This window comes from Drosophila eugracilis, unplaced genomic scaffold (genome assembly GCF_018153835.1).
Source record: "Drosophila eugracilis isolate 14026-0451.02 unplaced genomic scaffold, ASM1815383v1 contig_1213, whole genome shotgun sequence".
Lineage (NCBI taxonomy): Eukaryota > Metazoa > Arthropoda > Insecta > Diptera > Drosophilidae > Drosophila > Drosophila eugracilis.
In genome coordinates, this window is record NW_024572000.1 from 29,767 (window position 1) to 49,833 (window position 20,067).

Here is a 20,067-nt window from a genome sequence, read left to right on the forward strand (position 1 = left end):
CATATCTCTCAACGGCTCGAGCCTGGTCCCTGGTCCTCGATTTGGGTCTCTGAGGCCGTTTTCTGTTTCTGTTGCTGTTGCTCCTTTCTGGCCAGCACATATTGGCGAATATTGCTTAAAAACGTCAATAATTCATTTGTTATGCCTGCACATTGAATGTCCCTGAGATATGGCCTGGGTCCACAGACAGAAAGAGTGAGAGTTCCTCCTCCTCGCCACAGCCACAACCATATCCATTCCGACTCCAATTCAGATTCCGATTCCAGGTCCAACTCCGATCCCGAGTCGCGTGTTGAATGTGGAGCGCGGATTTGTGCGCGGCGCTTATGCAAATTAAGATGAAACGGAAGGCGGTCCAGCTAAAGTTGGCAATCTACCAAAAATTGGCTAAGACAACCTGTTTTCTTTGGAGTATTCACTTTTCAGGTTTGGCTGGTTTTAATTATTTGATAATCACCTAGGATGATTAAATCATTTCTTAGAGTAATAGAGGTTATTTATTAAAGTTTATTGTTCTTAGAAAATGTCAGCCAAATTCCTGTTTTGGCTTAACCAGAGTTAAAGTCTAACTAAAACATCAAATATCTCTTTCTTCGATGTATTTCCATTTTCATGCATTAAGTCCTAACATTTCCCTTACCATTTCCCTATAACTTCCCTGATTTTTTTTACAGCAATCATTAAAGAAAATTAAAAAAATTGTCTACCCCGCGTGTAATCGAAGCAATTTATCATTTTTGAACTTTTTGGCGCGTCAGCAACTGCGATTCTGACTCAGATACGGCGATTCGGCGTCACTTAGCCAACAAATTCATCATTAATTTTCCACATTATGTAAACACACGCTGTGACATGAAGGGGAATCGAGTGTACAAAACATACTGAACCGAAACTGTAACTCAAACTGAAACTGAAAACATTTTGAATGCGATGAAAGGCAAGCTGACATTTTGATTTCCGTAATAAAGTAATTAATGATCTCACCGGCAATCGGAGCTACAATCGGAATCGGAATCGGATCAGTGTCGCCTCGAACAGGCCGCACTTTCCCCTCTTTCGTGGCGCCACTAATGATGACATTCAAATTCAGAGTTTGCACATGTAATTAAGTCGCTCCTGTCCGTATTCCTGATCCCAGATCCCGAGGAAGGGTTTTCGAGTGCACCCTGGAGGCGCTTCATTTATCAAAGGTCGAGGTTTGCTGTCTGTCCTGGTTCCAACTGGTGGCGTGATTATTTTGACATAATTTTTATTAATGATTCGGCAGATTGGCACGCAAATAACGGTTGGATATTGGCCATGGTATAGCCATCTAAGCCAACTCACAACCCAGTGACCGACTATGCAGAATTTCCCTCCTTCGCTGCAGTTTTTTTCTGCAGTTTGGTGGGGGAAACATTTTTGCAATAATTGTATTCAAAATTCATATTACGGCCGCGACTGTGCGTAGAATAATTTAAGGCCAAGCTCTCAAGGCCCCGGGGAGCTGACATCTAAGCGGCGACGTGAAAAACTCTGACGAAATGACATTTATGGGACAAATGCTCCACTCCTTCAAGTTAGTACAGTGCGGTCTTTAGTTATAAGTTGGCTTGTCCAGAAAAGAAGAACTTAACTTTGAATAGTTTGACAAGTTTGAGAGATTTTATTCAACTTTATATTAAGAATATATATAGATTTTATTAACTTATAAGCTTACTAAAATGAAAAATTTAAGAATAGGTTAACTTCCTTTAATTTCCTTACTCTTATGACTTGCACTGTTCAACCATCAATGTGGGTATGGTTATGCGAATGACGGTTGCCGTCTGCCACTGACTTCTTGCCTTTCCCAGGCGGAATGGGACTGGGACTCTGACTGAGCTTCTTGAATTTTGGCGCCATCAATTTGGCTGCGGAATCCAGCGGAATGCGCACGATCCCGCAAAAACCAAAAACAAAAAAAAAAAAGAAAGACAGAAAGTAAGTTTTCACATTGCTGGACGGACGTTAAGTAGGCGCCAGCAAAGCAATTTCCAAAAGCACAAAAACACGGCGACCAGCGGTTGAAGTTGGCCAAAAGCGGGCGGAAGAACCAATTCGTCAATGGAATTCCGACTGTGAATTTAAGATGCGACATCTCAAATATGATTTACGTTGGGGTCCAGGGACCTCTGAAGGTCCAAGAGTTTCATTAATTTTATACAGCCAAAAAAGAGACTAAAATAAATATGCATGAATTAGCCAAAAGGCAGCGGAATGCTAACTTAAATGTGGCTTAAAATGTGGTTATTGTGGCATGAAAATAAGCCAAGAAATATTTCAAAAATAGATCAGGAAGTCAAACGAAAACCAATAACTTTTAAATTAACAATCTTAATAGTTTCCAAGGGAAATAAAAGTAATAAAAACGAAAGCCCACCCAGCCGAAAAGCCAAGCTTACCTACGCCTATCGCCACGCCAACATCTCCGATTTGTAGAACCAACAAATTAAGCTGCGTTCGCTGGTCTTTAACCAAACTCTCCGATCAAGGTGGAATTTCTCCCCTCCTCAGAAAGCCATTCGTATCAATATCTATAGCAAAAGATCGTGTGGGCATCTCCGCTTGGCTGTGCTGTGTGTTGCTTTCTGGTCACCAGAAGCCTTAACAGCGTTTAGTTCTAGTCTGGCGATCAGAGATAAGTTTATGGGGAATCGCATTTGCATTTGTTTAATAATTTAGTTTATTATATTCTGTTATTACTTGGACATGCTTTATTCGTGCCCGTGCTTGCGTTTACATTGCATATTTATGCATATTTTATATTCATAACTTGTCGCTTTTCCACAAGCCCAGCTCAGAGCTCAGCTGCGGCTCAAACTGCAGTTGCAATGGCAATAGTCGTTTATCGAGCACCGATCGATGCAAGCCGTTGTTGCTGTTGCTGTTGTTTTGGCCAGGCTATCCAATAAATAAATTGCCAAAGCAGCGACAAAGTCATGCGGACACCTTGACACCGTCAACAGTCGGTCGGTCGGTCGGTGAGTCCGCCGCACTCCCCCTCTTGGCTATATCCAGATATCCAGATATCGGCTGAGTTATGCGACGACATCGAGAGTTATGACAATTCGCGGCGACAATTCGAGTTCGATTGAATGTGAATAGCTTGAATATGAATGCCAAGTGCTCTCTAATAATTTCAAAGCCTAATTGGCCAGGGCATAGAAGCTAAACTGATTTGCCTTTGAGTTACGTTATGGGTTTACCCACTGGGGATGTACAGTAAGGCTTAAAAATGAGCAATCATTAGTAAAACCTCATAATGTTTCTAAGTAAATGCAATATTTATAATTCAAAAATCATATGAGGGTAAAAACTGAGCTGCTAGCACTGCCAGCAAGTCGCTTACCTCTATGGCCATGCATTTTAACTTGGCTTAAAAGTGTTTAAACGATATGTTGGTGCCCACTCACGAGAACTACAAGTAAAAGCTTTTACTAAATGGTCAAGAAAATGCTATCTGTCCATGAGTAATAACTTGCAAAACTATTTCTTGGAAAAAAGACTACAGATCAGTTATAAAGTTTCTCTAATGAGATTGGTAATTAACTTGGCCCTTAGACTCGTTCTTATTGAATAGAAACTTCTTTTAAGTTAAATGTAAATGATCAATGGGCTTTGTACCTTTGAAACGCAGCTTCTCCAGCTCCATTTACAAGGCGAGAGGTGCCAATCCTGTTGGTAATTAGTTCCAAATCAGCGACTTTCCATAATCGAAATAAATCGCATTCACAACGCTCATGAAAAGTTCTGCTCAGGGCCTTTGGCCCTGGGCTCTCGCTCTTGCTGTTGCTCTTGGGCAGCTGTAATCGAGTCATAAAGCTGGCCAAACATATTTAAAAATCGGTTAATTGCCTTCTCGGCGTCCATTTGGTTGGCCAACTGGTTGCTTTGGCCACTTTAAGTGTCCATTTCGCCTGTAGTCATCTTTCTCTTTTAGCCATTCGACTCACCCCGCCGTTGTAATGAAGACTACTGAACCTGACACTAGGCCCACTTCCCGCTTCTTTCATTTTTAACTTCTCTTTTGCAGGAGATTTCCCCCTTTGGTATTCTTCGAGCCACCCACCAAAGCTTTAGTCCCGCTCCGATCCACTGAGCCCGCTTATTTCTGACTGGCTTTTATGAGGGTGTCAGCGGTTACGCCTAGTTATGACTTATCAAAGGCGTTCTAAAAAGACCAGGGAGGGAAGATAGAAAGTTTAAATATTATTCATTATATTAGTTTGAGAATCTTAAACTTATGTAAAACTTTTCCCTATAGAAAAGTGGTTCTTATAACAAAAATTTCACTTTTCTTCATGTTTTTCCCATCTTAAACTTAAAGGAACTTAACTGAAAGTATTCCTAGGGTTATATTGTTAGTCTATGAACCGAAATCTTGTTTTTTTTAATATAGTCATTTAATATTTTTATAAATAAGCCCAAAATCCAAGTTAATGTAGCTCTTTGTCAGCCCTGAAGCCACCGTAGAAGTCCACAGCCTTGGTTCCATATTAAACCAGGAGGTTTTACGTTCCTGTCCGATGATTTATATGCGTCAGGGCCAGGTCTCTCTTTATGTTGCATTGCGAATTGGTGTTGAGATCTTTTCGGGCGGATCTTCCTACCCATTGCGGAAATTGCACATGGCCAGATTTGTAATTTCGGTGTCGGTGTCGGTTTCGGTTTCGCAAAAGAAAGTCAAAGTCAAAGTCCGATCTGTGGGAACTTCATTACGATGCAATTGCTGAGGCTCCACTGAAGTTAAGCCTCGAAACGGTCGCATTGCTTAACACATTTTCACACGATATTTTGGCCAAGATACGGGCCACTACTTACTATATACGATTAATTCAATTTTCGTCAAAATTTTGATGGCAGATTAAAGAGCGATGGTGAGACGCCTTTTATGGCCGGGACGTGTGCGCGAATTCGGGAAGCTAATCGGCCCAGTTAGTGGTAAAAAAGCGACAACGCACCGTTTCCATTCACTTAGACATTCCCATATAAGCACTGGAAGAAAATGTCTGATAAAATAATGAATTTTAAATAGATTAATCTGCCTTAAAATCTTTTTTATCCTGCCAAAACTATTGACGTTTGAAGGGTTGTAACTCGGGTATTTGTCTAGTTTTCCTTACCATTTCTCTCAGTGTATACCCCTGTCGATGGCTCCGTCCCTCACATTTCATTTATGAACACTTTTTTACATATTTGCCGTCGCTGCCCGCACGAAATTGGGGTAATTTGAACGTGTGACTGCGGCATGTCTGGGTCGACATTAGAATTATGGCGGGTGGTGTTGCGAGGAGGTTGCGGGCGGTGCCGAAAGTGGTGCGGTATGTGCGGTGCCATTACTACTACCGCTGGCTAAATAATTGATATGCACAGCGCAGCGTCGCTGATTATTGCCAACTAAAATGAAATAAAGAAACCAAATTAAAATATATACATATGTAACAGCGGCGGACACGTCGCAACTTAGTAAGACTCTGGGCCAAATGCTAAATGGTAAATGCCTTTCCACACACTCGCGCACTCAGCCCCAACCCCCTTTGTTCTTAGACCAACTCTTTCCCCTAGCCTTATGCTAATTTCCCACAGGTTTCGTGCGGGGTTTACTATATGGAAGTCATGTTGGGTTCATAAAACATAATGAATAGTAAAATCCACTTGCATTCGCCATTAAACTTAAGAGGTTAAGAGCAGTCCGGAAGGGCCTAAAGTTTTGTATTATTTTAATTAACTGCCTTTAGTAAAGACTTTGTTTAAGACAATAAAATGATCAGCTAGGGAAACTATATCTTATAGTAAACAAATTTCTTCTCTAACAATCAGCAAATCTATAAAAAACGTGACAACTAAATAAATCGCATCCCGTCCCTGGGTACATATCTTTTCAATGAGAACCTTCCCGAAATAACCGCAGAAGCAGAAGCAGAAGCGGAATGTCAGCCGAATTCAACATTTAACAAGGTTCGATTTGATTTCACAAAAAAGTGAATAAAAAACCGCAACACAAATTGCTATAAAGATATTTGCCGTACATTGACAGCTCGAAGGCAGAGGCAAATGGCAGATCTAGACAGAACAAAATCAATCACTAAAAAACAGAAAATAAACTGATCGAAATAATTGCTGTATAAATGTAGTTTGGCATTTCAGAGAGCAGGATAAGCAGATCGGAAAATAAATGAAATGAAACACTAAATTAGATTAGAAAGCGAACAAACTTTTACCTCTTAAGATACATTCAGAGGAATATATGAATCAGAAAGAATTGTTTTTTAATCGAGAACCTTTATGTTTAATCATTTTGGGAATGCAGACGCTCTCCGAAAATAGTTTAAGATTGGAGAACAAAAAGAAATTTCTTCGATTCTGAGCCGCTGACAGACTGGGGTCTGAGGCTCTTTTTAACTTTAGTGCAATTGCAATAATTATATTTTTATCTCTTAATTGCAGCATCAGTCGACTGCTGGCAGCTCCTCTCTTCCCCTTTGGCAGTGTTCAAAGAAACCAATGAGCTGTCATTACAATTAAAAATAAAGTAAAAATAAAGCAAAAATAAGGCAAAAATAAAGTAAAAACAAAACGAACTGAAACAAGAACAACTGTCGAGCGGGCCATCAATCCGAATCGATGATGCTGCCGCAGAGATACAGATACAAAATGAGAAAAAAAGATAAAATGAAAAACATTGTAAAAAGAGATTCATCGTAAATGCAAATTAAATGCCTCGGAACCAACGGCGGACCGTCGTCCGCTGCATATTTTGGCCAATATCCAAGGAATGTTTTTTAATCAGCACATAAAAAATATTGCGCGTCTACAATTTTTTCCTTCTTTTTGTAGTTGCTGCCTCTTTTTTGTTGCAACAATTTCACGAGATCCGATTGGGATTCGACCCGACTCGCGAATCGCGGCGAATTCGTTCGATTTATTTAATTGCATTTTAATTTATTTGAATTATTTTCGTTGGCATTAATCGCCGCCCGGGAATTTCAATTATAATAAAACTTGAAAAAGAGCTGAAGCATTTTTCAATAGTGCAAGTGTGCAATCGAAAACCAATTATAAGAAAGCATTTTATAGTCGGTTTCGGGCATTACATGCCCCTCTCTCAGACCCTCGCATATCGGCTACAATAAAGGGAAATCAAATGGTAATCAAAGAGATCCGGAACTTATATAATAGCTCATGCTAAATGGTTTAAGATGGCTTACCTAACCACTGAAAGTGGTTCTTAAGTACTTTCTAATACCTAAATCAAAGAATATTAAATCATATCTAAGATATCTAAGCATATTGGGTTTCGAAAACCACTCAGAAACACATTTGATTTCATCATAAAAAGTGCAAAATGATATCACTTTTGACCAAGAGATTTGCCAATCTTACGGGCTCATAAAACCACTTAACCTAAAAGCCTCGGAAAACCCCTGCCAGCTGGCCGTGGAAATGTGCATAAATCGAGCAATTTATAATTCATATGGAATCATTTTTATTTCCAAACTTCAACCACAGGCGGTCAAAAGGGAAATTCCTGCCAGAATTCGATTGCAATTCAGTGCCACCGCCATCCGCCGGGGATCACGTATGTACATCCCGTATTATGGCAAATAAATGTGCTCAAGAAGGATACTTCTACGGGCAGGAACTGGCTGCCATTTGTGCGGGGGGATTATTGCGAAAAGTTTAAAAATTGATTTTCATCTGCCGAAATGTGGAAATGTGAAAATGCTGAAATGCTGCAGCATAAAAGGATTTCCCTCACATGCATAGCTTATAGGGGAATTGATTTTTTCTACGTAAACATAAATAAAATATGAACAGCGTCCTGGCTGAGTAAATATTTTCCGAGCGGCGCTGCTCCTTTGAGCTCTTTGGTCTGCATCAAGGTGTCCTTTTTTTTTTTTGGCCCACCCTTGGCTTCATCAGCAGTCCGGTGGTGAGCTGGTCAAATAAAGCCGTTAGTAAGTATTTCATAAGTCGCAGAAGGGGATGAGGGTGGGGGCTGTGATGCTCCCTTAGACTTGGTCCTGGCCAGATAAGTAAGCAATAAGCCCCGAGCTGATGGACAGCGCAACTTTCTGGCCAGTCCTCGAGTCTTCATTGGCACACGTCCGCCTAATACAAACAAGGACATGAGCTCGATTCGTGACTGAAAAGTTTCCTGGTCCGGCGCATAGATTCCGCCAGCTATGGCCAGGACGTAGCAGCTCAGCTCTCGTACTTTTCGTATTTTATTTCCATCATTTTTACTCGAATTTCGCCTTTTAGTATTTTTATTTTCATTTCTACGCTCGGTCGAGCAAACGTCCGAAACTTTCCCGCTCGCCTCGGCGAATGTTTCAGATAAAAATTTCTTATTTATGGCTTAAGGTTTCAAACTGAAGAGTTCAGCTCAATTTGCGCCGCCAGCGATGGTATCTCCTGGAAATGTTGAAAAGCCATGAAAATGCAATAAAGAAAGCCAAATAAAATCTTGTATTAAATGCATTTGCAGGCTTAAAGTGTAAGAAACTCATAGTTCTTGTTAGGTTTATCCATAATCTAAAGAACATTTCTATCTGGAAAGGCAGTTCCTTGAAATATGTGAAAGAAAGGGCCTGCATCTAGACTCCAATTTAGCCATCTTTCACTTTACAGCAAAAGCCAATCAAATTCTAAGCCCAAATTAAAACGTTGAGCGATTAATTGCGCAGAATTAAAACTAGTCAGAGTGAGATTTCTGGTCTCATTAAGCAGAGTTCAACAACTTTTTGCCGTGAGTGAGGCAACCATAAAAAACAAAAGCCGAAACCTTAAGAGGACTTTGAAGGAGCGGAGCAGGGCCCCAGACGAAAGCCAAAATCAAACCATCAAAGTGCCGGTAATAGTTTCGGGTTGTAAAACTCACACGAACAATAAGTTAATCAATCTCAAATTTTAATTACAAAGTAACAACTTCCTTTAGCAATTTCAGGCGCGATGAACTCAGCGTCTCATGCCCTGTCTCTTTCTCTAGAGTATCTAGCCACCTCTGTCTTTTGGGGCATTAATGGGCATTCGGATGTCTGAGCCGGCGGCGCAATTTACATAAAAAACGCAGCCGCAAGGTGTGGGCCGACACATCCACAAGATACTCGCATTCACAGATGCAGATACATACTCGACTCGCACTGAAACTGGCAAACATATTTTATGTAATTTGTCTTTGTTTCGTGTAATAAAATGAAAATAAAATTGTGAATTGCCGCTCGCTCACTGAACTGGACTGGTTAAACAGGCAAAGGGTTGGAGGGGCTAAGGATGGGCACCACTAACCGGGAAGTGGAAGCCACCGAACGTGAATGGGAAAGGTAATGCCTTCGGAGCTGCAGTTAATGCTCGCTCACCCCCATTGATCATGAAAAATGGAACTTGTGTTCGTTCGTTGGAGTTGGAAATTTATTTGAATTTTATGCCACTCTGTGCAGGCGTCCTAAGCCCCAGGGCAGACACCTCCATATCTATATATCATATCTTCATATAGGCAGATGCACCGCCAGGATCTCACCTCTGTAATCCTTTGTCCTGCGAGCAGGTGTTGTCAGCTTTCGGGGCAGCCAAATCGATTACTCAGACTTGGACACCCTCATAAGTGTAGTAAAATATTGTGTAAATATGGATTGGGAACTTTTCACTATAAGTTTAATAAAAACTTAACAATTATAATATGGAAAAGGTGTTTAGATGAGGCTTCCTTCTATATAAAGTTCCTCAGTTTATATCAAGTTCATAAGACTCACAGTTTATGCTCATTACCTCAGGGCCTGTTCGTGCATTTTTGACAAGTTTATTAACTTGTTTGTGGCACGCACAAACAGCTTAAAGCCAGCTTTCCCCTGTAGCAAGAAAGGAGGAAACCTCTAACCCCTTGGCAACCCCAGAATTTATGAATGCCGCGGAAAACCGCCGAATGTTCCTTGGGGGCGTGTTGCCTGTCTGGGCCTGAATATTTCTGGTCAAAGTTTCGGCGCGATTTTCGCCACAGCCGAAAGTCAAAAGGTTTTGTCAACCATCCCCAGACCCCAATCCCAACCCCTCGAAGGTGCGGTCGTGGCAACCCTTTCGCTGGTGGAAACTCCCTTGGGGCAACTGGCTGGATACGTGAGCGGTGTGGCCAGAATTTTGATGGGATTTTCCAAGAAGCGCTTTTCCTTTCTGGCTTTTCTGCGGCAAAATCTGCGTAAACTTTGTCTTCATCTTCGCTGCTTCTTTGCCGGGTGAAAAGGGGGTTTCACTTTGCAGTTAGCTTTATATCTTATTTGCTTATGAAATAAGATATTCCAACAGCCGCAACCCAATCCCAAACTGCGGCCACACGATTTATGCAATAGCTATAGGTATAGGTACGTCGTCCTGGCTTCCTCTCTCTGGATTTTATGTGCTGTTTATGAGGTTGCCTGACACTTTTATGCTCGCCCTGTTTTACGGCAAAGGATTGGCCCCAAAACCATCATCGGTCTTCGGTCTGCCAGTCAAATCGAATGAGTTATTGGATGGATTGGATTGGGGAAAGATGGATTCAGATGAGTTGGATTTATGTTTAGTTTAAGATATTGAATATGAGAGTGACTGTCTAGGTTGAGCCTTAGAAAGATGTAAGATTATTATTCATAATCATCAAATGGCTGTACTTTACTGAAAGGGAAACTATGTATCTTACAGATATTGTATTTGGTCTATAACTTGCAATCTTCTCAATAAACAAAAGAAGGCAACATAGGGGTTATTCTATGAATGGGTCAAGATTCCATAGAGTCATCGCCACGTCAACACCAAAAGTCCTGGCCATTGTCCCTGATTGTTTCTGTTTCGGTTGCATTTACTGCTGGCGATGAAAAATCGATGCAGCCAAAATAAAACTCAATCAGAAGCAATTAAAGGACTTTACAATGGAGCTACCCTCAAAGGCCAGACAATAAGGAATTGTGCACGGGACTAGATGATCAAGGGCGTTGTCCAGTTAGGGTCAGGCTGCCCCTTACCCATTCCCCTTGAAAGGGGCGTAGGTGCTGAGGGTCAGGGAACACACCTGGCTGACTGGACGCCGACGTCTGAGTCGGGATTTATCTGGGCGTCAGAGCAGCCACCAATAAAAGTGGCAAACAAAGCGAAAAGTCCCTAAAAGATTCGATTTTGGCTCGTGGCTACACTGGGAGAAAAGTATATATGCTACATACTCAAAATGTAGTAATACTTAAAATACTTTTAAGATTCAAAAAAAGATTATAAAATAAGCATTTTTAACAAGATTATCTTGTAACTAGGAGATAATAGCTGTTTGGGATCCCATTTTTTCTCTCAGTGCTTACTCATACCGTAACCCTCACTGACCGCCCGCTGTTGTCCCTCCACATAGGTGCCAATAGAGTCCCCGATTCCCGGTTATATAGAAATCATGACCATCAGGCTGGCACACGCACTCGTCTCGTGGCAGGACCATTGTCCGGCGGCCGTTACAAATTGTTGTGGGCGTTCCAAATCGGCTTAGGTCTCGCCTTTCGCCTTTCTCCAGCTCATCCCTTCACTTGGAATTTAATTTTGTGTCCGAGTTTTGATTTCACTCTGCGGATCGAGTCGCATTTTCATCTTGTGTTTGGTTTTTGAGCGTTAAATCGCCAAATCCTTCGTTAATTTTGACGTTTGTCTTTGTTTTCGGGTTGGTGGTGAGGGTGTGGCGCTTGGATGACCGCCGGTCAGTGGATAGATGACCCGTACTAGGGGTGAAACCGGAAGGAGCCACGCATGTGGGTGGATTTGTTGCTGGCTGGAGATTAAAAATTTAATTCGAAATTAGTGCAATTGTTGGAATTGCTCCCTTTTTTTCCGATCGATTCGAGTGAAAAGACAAACAAAATCGATGACTTTCCGTCCGGCAGCTGTCGTTTAAACGCTCCCTGTAATGGCAACAATTTCCTGATTACTTTTGACCCTTCAAATGCGTTTTATGGTCATCAAGGAATGTCCGGTTTTCATTCTTCAGGGATTTGATTTGGTAAGAGGTTATAGTATATATTCTTTAATCAAATCGATTTCTTAGTTTTACCAGAAATCGGTTAAAAATATAAATTAAGAAGTTCTTTATACGTTAGCTGGCTTTTTACCAGTATTTCCTTTTTTTAGGCAAATTGAGAGAAGTTTTTCAGTCCTGTGGGAGATATTTATAATCTATTTTTTAATTAAAACCGATCATCGAAGGGAATTGAAAGCCCAGAAGATTCGAAAACTATCACAGCTCAATTTTCACACATTTCCTTCCGAAAATAGTGTCTAATTTCGATGGACTGCTGGACATATCAATCAACTGCTAAGAAATTAGATCGGGGATCCGGACAGTATAGTATCTGGAGTATATATCAGATGATAGGGGTGGGAAATGACCATAAAGGCCAAACAATGGCGTGTTAATGGCAACTTTAAACTGACACCACTCCACGGGAAGGTTAATCGCTTCCAGGCCGGACATTGGCCACCACCCGCTGCTATCTAGGGCTAGGGTTAGGATTCGGTTTTTGGGATCCGACGGGGGTGGAGTGTGGCCGCGTGATAAATGCATCTTGCCCAGCGGGTGGACATCGAATAGAGTTGTCAACTAGCTGGACTAAAAACAAAGCTATGGCAGCTGGAATTACACTCTCCTACAAACGAAACATGAAAAATAGCTCCCAGGGGGGAAAAGGTAGGGAAAACGTAGGAGTACGGCGGCTATGATTCAATTACGCTCAATAGAAATGTCACTGGGAAATTTTTGCATATTAATTGAATTGAGACCACACACACACACTCCTATACACACCCTAACACACAGAGAAGGAACAACTGCCCCGGGACACTTGAACTGGCAATTGATTTTTGCGGTTTTTCGACAAAAATGTCCAACAAATTGTGCAAATTTTTTTTGAACTCGCTCTGGGAAACGCCCTTATCAACACACACACTACTACTACTACTACTACTAAACTATGCCCATGTATCTCGTTTTTTATTTGGCCAGGCCAGGTGTGGCTAGTTGCTGTCGCCTCTTGTTTGTTTTGCATTAAACGGTTTGTTTTGCTAACCAAAGTGTTGATTTTATGGCCGACCACCACTTCGCCTTTTTTACTCTGCCAACATCCAACAACGCGAAATCGGAGCTACTGAATCAGCCAGTTAACTTCTAACAGATATTTGCAGCCTGTATATCATTTCAATCTCTGCAATTTGCAATTTATACGCTTGTGGTAGAGTTTATGGTGTAGGAGTGTCAGCTATTGGCTAGACTTATTAGTTTGGTCATTTTTTACCTAAAACGGTGGCATATCAGATGTCTTCAATGGTGGTATTTTGGCTATAAATATCATATAATGATCCAAGTTTACAATCCTTATGCCTGATTTTTAGATTGTTGTGGCAAAAATACTGAGTTTTCAGGCGAAAGGTAGTCTTTTTTAAGATGGTTAATAAAAAACTGATAGAGGCCTCTCTCGACTTTAGTGTTCCCTCTTCTTCAGTTTGAAGCCCGCCTTATCTACGATGATATCTATTAGGTTTTCTAACTAAGATTGATTACCCTAAAAGCCATCTAACAGAAACTATTGCCTTGACAAAGGCCTCCATAAAAGAGCCCAACACAATACTATACTATACTTTTTATCCGTACTTAATACTAACTTTGTATAGTGCCCCATAAACCCTTCATTACACGGCACTAAAGCCGCGGCAATAAAAGCAACTACAGCAACTAAAGCCCGAAAATAAAAACTCAATTTGAATTCAAAAACCACGAAAATGGTGCGTGCTTATCGCCTTGCCTTTTCCTATGGACCCTAACTTCAACCTAAACCTAAACCCAAACCTCAAGCCGAATCTGAATCTGAAATTAAACCTGAACCCGATGAGCTCGATAAAGCGACAAAAGCGGTCTAGAAAATAAATTAAAAATACATTTTTACGTAAATGTGGCACATTAAAAGGCGACTTGAGGAAAGCACATAATAAATATAAAAACACAATTAAATAAGTGCATAGAAAACAAATTCGAGGCACTAAAAAACAGCCAACTGAGAGGCCAAAACAACGCTAGAGAAAAACAAAAATAAAAAACACAAATAAAAGAGCACACGAATTAAAATAACACCAAGATATTTCAACTACCCGACGTGAAAGGGCAGCGGCAATAATAGATCCTCTACTCATAGATACCCTACCCGAAATTAGGTGAGCTTATAGTTAAGATAGAAAGTAAAATAATATTTTTTGGAATTATCTCAAGAATTATTCCTTAAGAGTTAAAAATGAAGTTTTAAATGACTTGAAATAATTTTTAAAAATTGTGTACTTTATATCCCTAGCTTATCCGAAGTCTTAACTACCCAAACTTTTCAGTTTTCCCCTTCAAGCCCAGCTGACAAAAGAGGTGTTAAGACAAGACCCAACTGGCCCGAGAAATGTTAATGTAAATTTCAATTGTTTTAATTTATTTGTGACCCCTTCGCCACCCGCCAACCAGTCACGGACTAACTTAATGTTATATATACAAAAAACCAAAAAAAAAAAAAAACAAAAACTGAATAGAAATGAAGGCAGGAAAAAGCGGAGTGATTGTGACTCTATTCTTTTGGCCTATCTGTCCAAGACGTGACTGGCATTCCAGTCAGGGAGATCCCCGTCCGAAAGGGTTCTCCAGAGGGGAACGGAACCAACTTTATCTAGAGCACGGAACGGTCTCATAACTAGATAGTTTACTGAACTCCCTCCCTCTCTGGGCTGTGTGCCTTTTGCCCACAAATAAATTAGTTCCTCCCAAAAACAAAATGCGCTTGTAAAAAAGCACAGTGGAAAAGCGAGGAAAAATGCAGAGGAATGTTCGATGAAAAATGCGTTCGGTTTACCATTAATCCGGTGCCCTGATCCAGGGCGACAGATCATTACACACGCGCGGCACTTCCTCCGAACTGGTAGGGGAGTTCCTCAAGTGGGGACAAGCAACATATTTGGGGCCTAGAAAATGTAAATTTATTAATAAAAACTCCCGAAAAAACGGATGCACAACGTCCCAAAAAGGGAGCAGGAGGAGGTTGCAGTTGTTGTCTGTCCGTAATTTATAGACCCGCTGCCAAATGACATGCTAACTAATAGTATCATCATAATTTATACATACAAATACATTGCATTTGTAATTTATGCCCTTCTGCGACACTCCTGCCCACCCTCCCTTCGATTTCCATACAGATCCCTGCTGACAGAGGTCACAGCACCCGGAAAGCAGCAGAAGGTCACCCAGCCTTAATGACTCCGTTTGACCCTCGGCTGGATTTGAATATCGATTACGATTAAACGGCCATGCAGATTGATAGATGTGCCAAATATTTATCCATTCTAAACGCTCATTAACGTAAGATTTCGATTTATTCGGTTAATAGATACATTTTATGGATTGCCACATGAGATCATGACCACGGTTCCCCGGAACTAAACCGATCTTTGGGCTGATGGGGACTTTTAGAACCAACTTCCACGGTGCCTTTGTGAAGGGTTCGGATCGTACAGACCTGCAAATAAAGGTTTTCATTAAGTTCTGCAAATTTTCTGAAGTTCAGTTCCTCACCATTTGATCGATGAGAGTAGCCACCGGCCAATCTCTGACCTCTTTGCATGGAACTCATTCCCATTCCACCTTCAAGGCCGTTCATCTCCCTGGTTCATTCCTGAGCCCATACCTGAACTCATGCCCTCATCGAAACCCATGGATTCAGACATTCCATTGCCCATTCCACGACCCATTTGGGGGCTGAGCTCTTGACCCACTCCCTGAACCGTGGCAGGTCTGAAATATCCAAGATTCAGATTTTTGAATAGTTAAAGATGATTCCTGGCTATATTTACCCTAGTTTAGAATGTCCATAGCTGGGCTTGAAGTTTGTATACATGTTCAGCATGCTTTGGTTGTAGGAGGCGAAAGGATCTCCTGGCGAAGCGTGCAGTTGGTGTGATGCTGGTCCCTGGTTTCCAGATCCCGGCATAAAGTTCTGCATGTTTCCCTGGTTGGAGTGTAACCACTGACGACCACCGCCTCCAGGAGGGGTTCCACCCCTTCCCATCTAAATTTGATGATGGCCCTTAGCTATTGAGCCCAAAGGTAGTTAGAAAATCTCACCTGAGAGAAGTTAGGTCCTCCGCCCTGACCTCCATGACTGTACTCCCACTTGAATTCCGGGCCGTCTGACATTTTGAGAAAACTTTAAAATTTCGAATGATTTTTGGAAAAATTTAGTCCGGTTGTTGTTCTACCGATCTGTTACCTAACCGAAAGCCGGAATAGAAATGACTGAATCTAAGGGGAGAAAGATGAAGTAGAAATGACTTTTAGTCTTTGGCTCCTTGATCTAAAATGTTGTAAGACTAAGCTAAATTCTATTAAAAAAAAACAAACAAAAACCAGTCTTCCCCGAATCTTTGGGATCTTACTTAGCATTAGTTATCTAATCTTTCCGTTTCCCACATAATCTCAGTTATAACAAAATTCAAATTGTGTGCAAACACAAAGTCATAATATACGTTTTTAATCACCATCTCGAGTTATAGTCAATAAGCCGTTAGCGTATTAATGGCATTTGAAAACGCCTATTTAAATTTATTGAATTAGTCACTTAAGAGTGAGATTAGCTGAGTTATGGCAGCAAGATCAAGATGTTGTTAGATAGATAAATGCATGTTTAAGTTAATGTGGGGTAATATAGATTAATTATGGCCATAAACCCTAAGATTAAATAAGTAATTTACTACAAAGAAAAGACAGTTGGATATTAGTTAATGTATAAAGAATCTTTATTTAGTATGTGTTCTTAAAATATATTGGCTAAAAAGTAAAATGAAGTAAAAAGCAAAGTATTTAACCAAACTAAAACCAATGTTGGTAGATAGCAGACCTAGCCTGTCCTCCTGTCTTTGTAGCCACTTCCACCTGTACTCGCCGCATGCCGCACAGCTGTGTCTCTCTCTGCCTGCCTCTGGCAAACCAGTTCCCTATCGATACTCATATTATTTATGTGTTTTGCTGATCAGTGAAACAAAGGCCAAGAAAGGCTGACCTACAAAGAAGCGGCAGACAATGGCAGATGACCTCATAAATAGCATCGTTATGAGGTTCATAAACTTATTATTGCTTCATATTCATAATGCACTTGAGACCAAAGTGTCGGCATGTCCTTGGACCAGCCAATGGCATCTACCTGTCCATCCATCCAGCATCCAGAACAGTCAGAGTCTCCAGAGCCCTAAGATTTATGGCTGGAATGGCAAGAGCTGAAGGCACGTTAGACCTTGCTTTTTTAGCAGCAATTTAAAATGCATAAAATATTTGATGGTCCCTTTAACTCAAAACAACGAGAGGGCCCCTCCTTTGATCATCATCTCCCCGATGGCTAATCCCATTTAATGGCATTCGTGTGGTTTTCCCTGGGCCGTAAAATTGTTTTGTCACCTGTTGAAAACATTTTTTATTTTTAATTGAAAAAATCTGTTAGTAAATACCACAAACTCCACGGCCCGCCAAGAAAATTTCATAAATTTCTGTAGAGGGGAAAAATGTTTTTCTTTCTTTCTATTTTTTCAACCGCTCGTCTTTCTATTTTTAAATAAGACTAGGGAAATATGAATTTCGACCGCTATAGGTCCATCCTAATTGCTGCCAATTAACACCTTCAATAAGCCGGAATACCAAGAGCTCATTTGTCAGGGGGCCACGGGGGCGTTCGAATGAAAGAAACATTTTGATTTATCAACTCTTTTTACATTCCCAACACGAGTGCATCGATCAGAGGCGGAGGACACGAAAATAGCTGCTGCCCGGAGTCATCGAAGTCATCTGCATTAAGATCCGACAACGACAACACTCGAATCGATTTAACTCTTTGACCCCGCCCACTCGACGACCCAGGTTTTCCCTCACTGGAAATTGAACTCGACAGCCAACATATGCGAGGGCCTATTAAAAAATTTGTTTATGAAAACAAACATTTTCGGGGCAATTAATCATCGGCATTGGCGCGTGCGTGGGGGAACTGCAGCCATATAACCCCATCATCTTGATCATGATAATGATGATGATCTCCATTTCCATCTCTGCATCTGCAGTAGCGGGCTGAGTGCCTCCAATTTTCATTTGGAAATCATTTTATGGCCTCGTTCCTGGCGAGCTCATCGAAGCAGGGGAGTGTTAAACGTTGGCTTGTTGGATCTATCGTGGCGATCGTTTTTTCTAATTGGCTAAAATATAAAATGCCTTTCGTTTAGTCGCTGGAATAAATCGTCTTTAAAGGGATTATAGTGATGAAGATGTGACAGGTCAAGAGGTGGGGTAAAGTAATATGCTAAGTAAAGAGAGTTTTTATTATAAAAGGAATAATGAAATAGTAGTAACATCTTTTTCCGAGTTTTCTCTCAATTTTTCAGTTACAAAATCAATGAACTCAATTTCCATTATTCTAGTCTCAAAGATTGATACTCCCCACATGCCACTTTATATCCTATACCTTCCTGTAGTATTTGCTTTTGTTGTTGTTGACAATTTGCGATATAAAAACTGATGTCCTGTCCGGCAAATATCCTCCAGGGGATGGCCGGGATGGATCTCTGGGTGATTTGATTGTGAAAACCGAAACAAACAAAAGTAATTTTTGAATGAAAAGCAATAAATTTGAGAACATTTATTGGTTTTTGGCTGGCTGTCATGTGCCACAAGCGGCAGCAGCAACAACCGAAGGGGCATCTCTTGCATCATTTAGCCCCGGCTTTATGAGTCTCACAGACATCGGGAAAAAGATATTGATGTGTATGTATAGCCACCCACAGATGGACAGATAGTTGACTCCTTTTTGGGGGTTGGGAATGGAATCCTGACGATGGATGGACACTGGGAGAAATAAGTTGATTATTTTTAAATACAATAATTTTGCATTAATATGGGCAGAGATTGCCTTTTACTTTCTTATTAAAAACCTTGGAAAAATCATACATCTTAATCTTATCTTTTGTCTTTTGCTATAAAATATTGTAACGCCAAAAGGAAAACCTATTCTAATGATTATAATAATATGAAGTATACCCTTTTTTCGGACAGTGCCCTTTTGAAGGAGCACTTGAGCGGGCTTCCGTAGTTCGGGCCTCGTCATTAGTCCCCGCCTGGCGCGTGCCCGGAGCTATGCTATGCTCTGGGTCCCCGAATAGATCCCGCCAAGGCCGTAGAAGTGCAGTGACAAAGGGCCGGAATACTTCCGCTTGGCAGTTGCAGCAGGAGGAACACTTTCGAATAATAACAATAACAATAAACCCGAAGCGGGACAAGCAGGACAATGGAGGTGGTGCCCTGCGGTGGTCAGGTCTAATGAAAGGGGGTGGACCCAGTGACCAGTAACCAGTGACTAGTGACCAGGGGTCAGGAGTTAGGAGTTAGGGGTTAGGGATCAGGCAGTTTAAATTGTGTCATGTTCGCATTTTGGGAACTCCCTCTTCCCTGTCCTTTTGTGGCTAAAACTCAAAATTGAAATATTACACTTTTCATTCGAAAGCCGCGCAGTGTCAGCAGCAATAACTGTGAAATCAATATCGAGACCTTTGGCGACCTTTTGCCAATCTGACAGATGACCTTCTGTCCTTTGCCAGGACATTAACTCAAAGCAATTTCCATGGAAAATTAATGTGCCATATATGACGCTGCAATGAGTGGGTTCTGTCACTTCCGATCCCCATAAATGTGATCCTAATGATGCCACTTTTCAGCTTGGAAATGAATCAAGTTTCGCAGTTGAAGTATGTATGTTAGATAAGTCCTTCGGAGTTTCGTATTAGAGTGAAATTTTGAAAAGGATTAGAAGAATACTATTCATAGAACCTTTTAATGAGGGGTTTCCTTAATTTTAGTTTATTATTTAAGACTTTAGTAAAGTTTGTAAATAGTTTTAGTTAAGAGACGAGAGAACTTGAGTTATAAGTTTAGTATCAGAAAAATGTCAATAATTTGGCTAGAATCCTGTTGGCAATTAGTCTCTTCCTTTC

At 41.0% G+C, this 20,067-nt stretch overlaps 1 protein-coding gene across 1 annotated transcript; it reads right to left on the reverse strand.

The window, feature by feature from the left end:
* Positions 1 to 15,623: 15,623 nt before the first annotated feature.
* On the reverse strand, positions 15,624 to 16,323 carry LOC108111494. Its single transcript, XM_017221004.2, has 3 exons — positions 16,169 to 16,323; positions 15,898 to 16,112; positions 15,624 to 15,838 (listed from the first exon to the last, which is right to left on the reverse strand). The coding sequence occupies exons 1-3, from the start codon at positions 16,238 to 16,240 to the stop codon at positions 15,691 to 15,693; spliced, it is 435 nt and encodes a 144-aa protein (XP_017076493.2). The 5' UTR covers positions 16,241 to 16,323; the 3' UTR covers positions 15,624 to 15,690.
* Positions 16,324 to 20,067: the final 3,744 nt, after the last annotated feature.

Coding starts and splice junctions, on each gene's coding strand:
- LOC108111494 (XM_017221004.2), bottom strand. CDS start 16,240: ATGTCAGACGGCCCGGAATTCAAGTGGGAGTACAGTCATGGAGGTCAG. Junction 16,113..16,168: donor GAGGACCTAACTTCTCTCAG/GTGAGATTTTCT, acceptor CATCAAATTTAG/ATGGGAAGGGGTGGAACCCC. Junction 15,839..15,897: donor TATGGACATTCTAAACTAGG/GTAAATATAGCC, acceptor TGGATATTTCAG/ACCTGCCACGGTTCAGGGAG.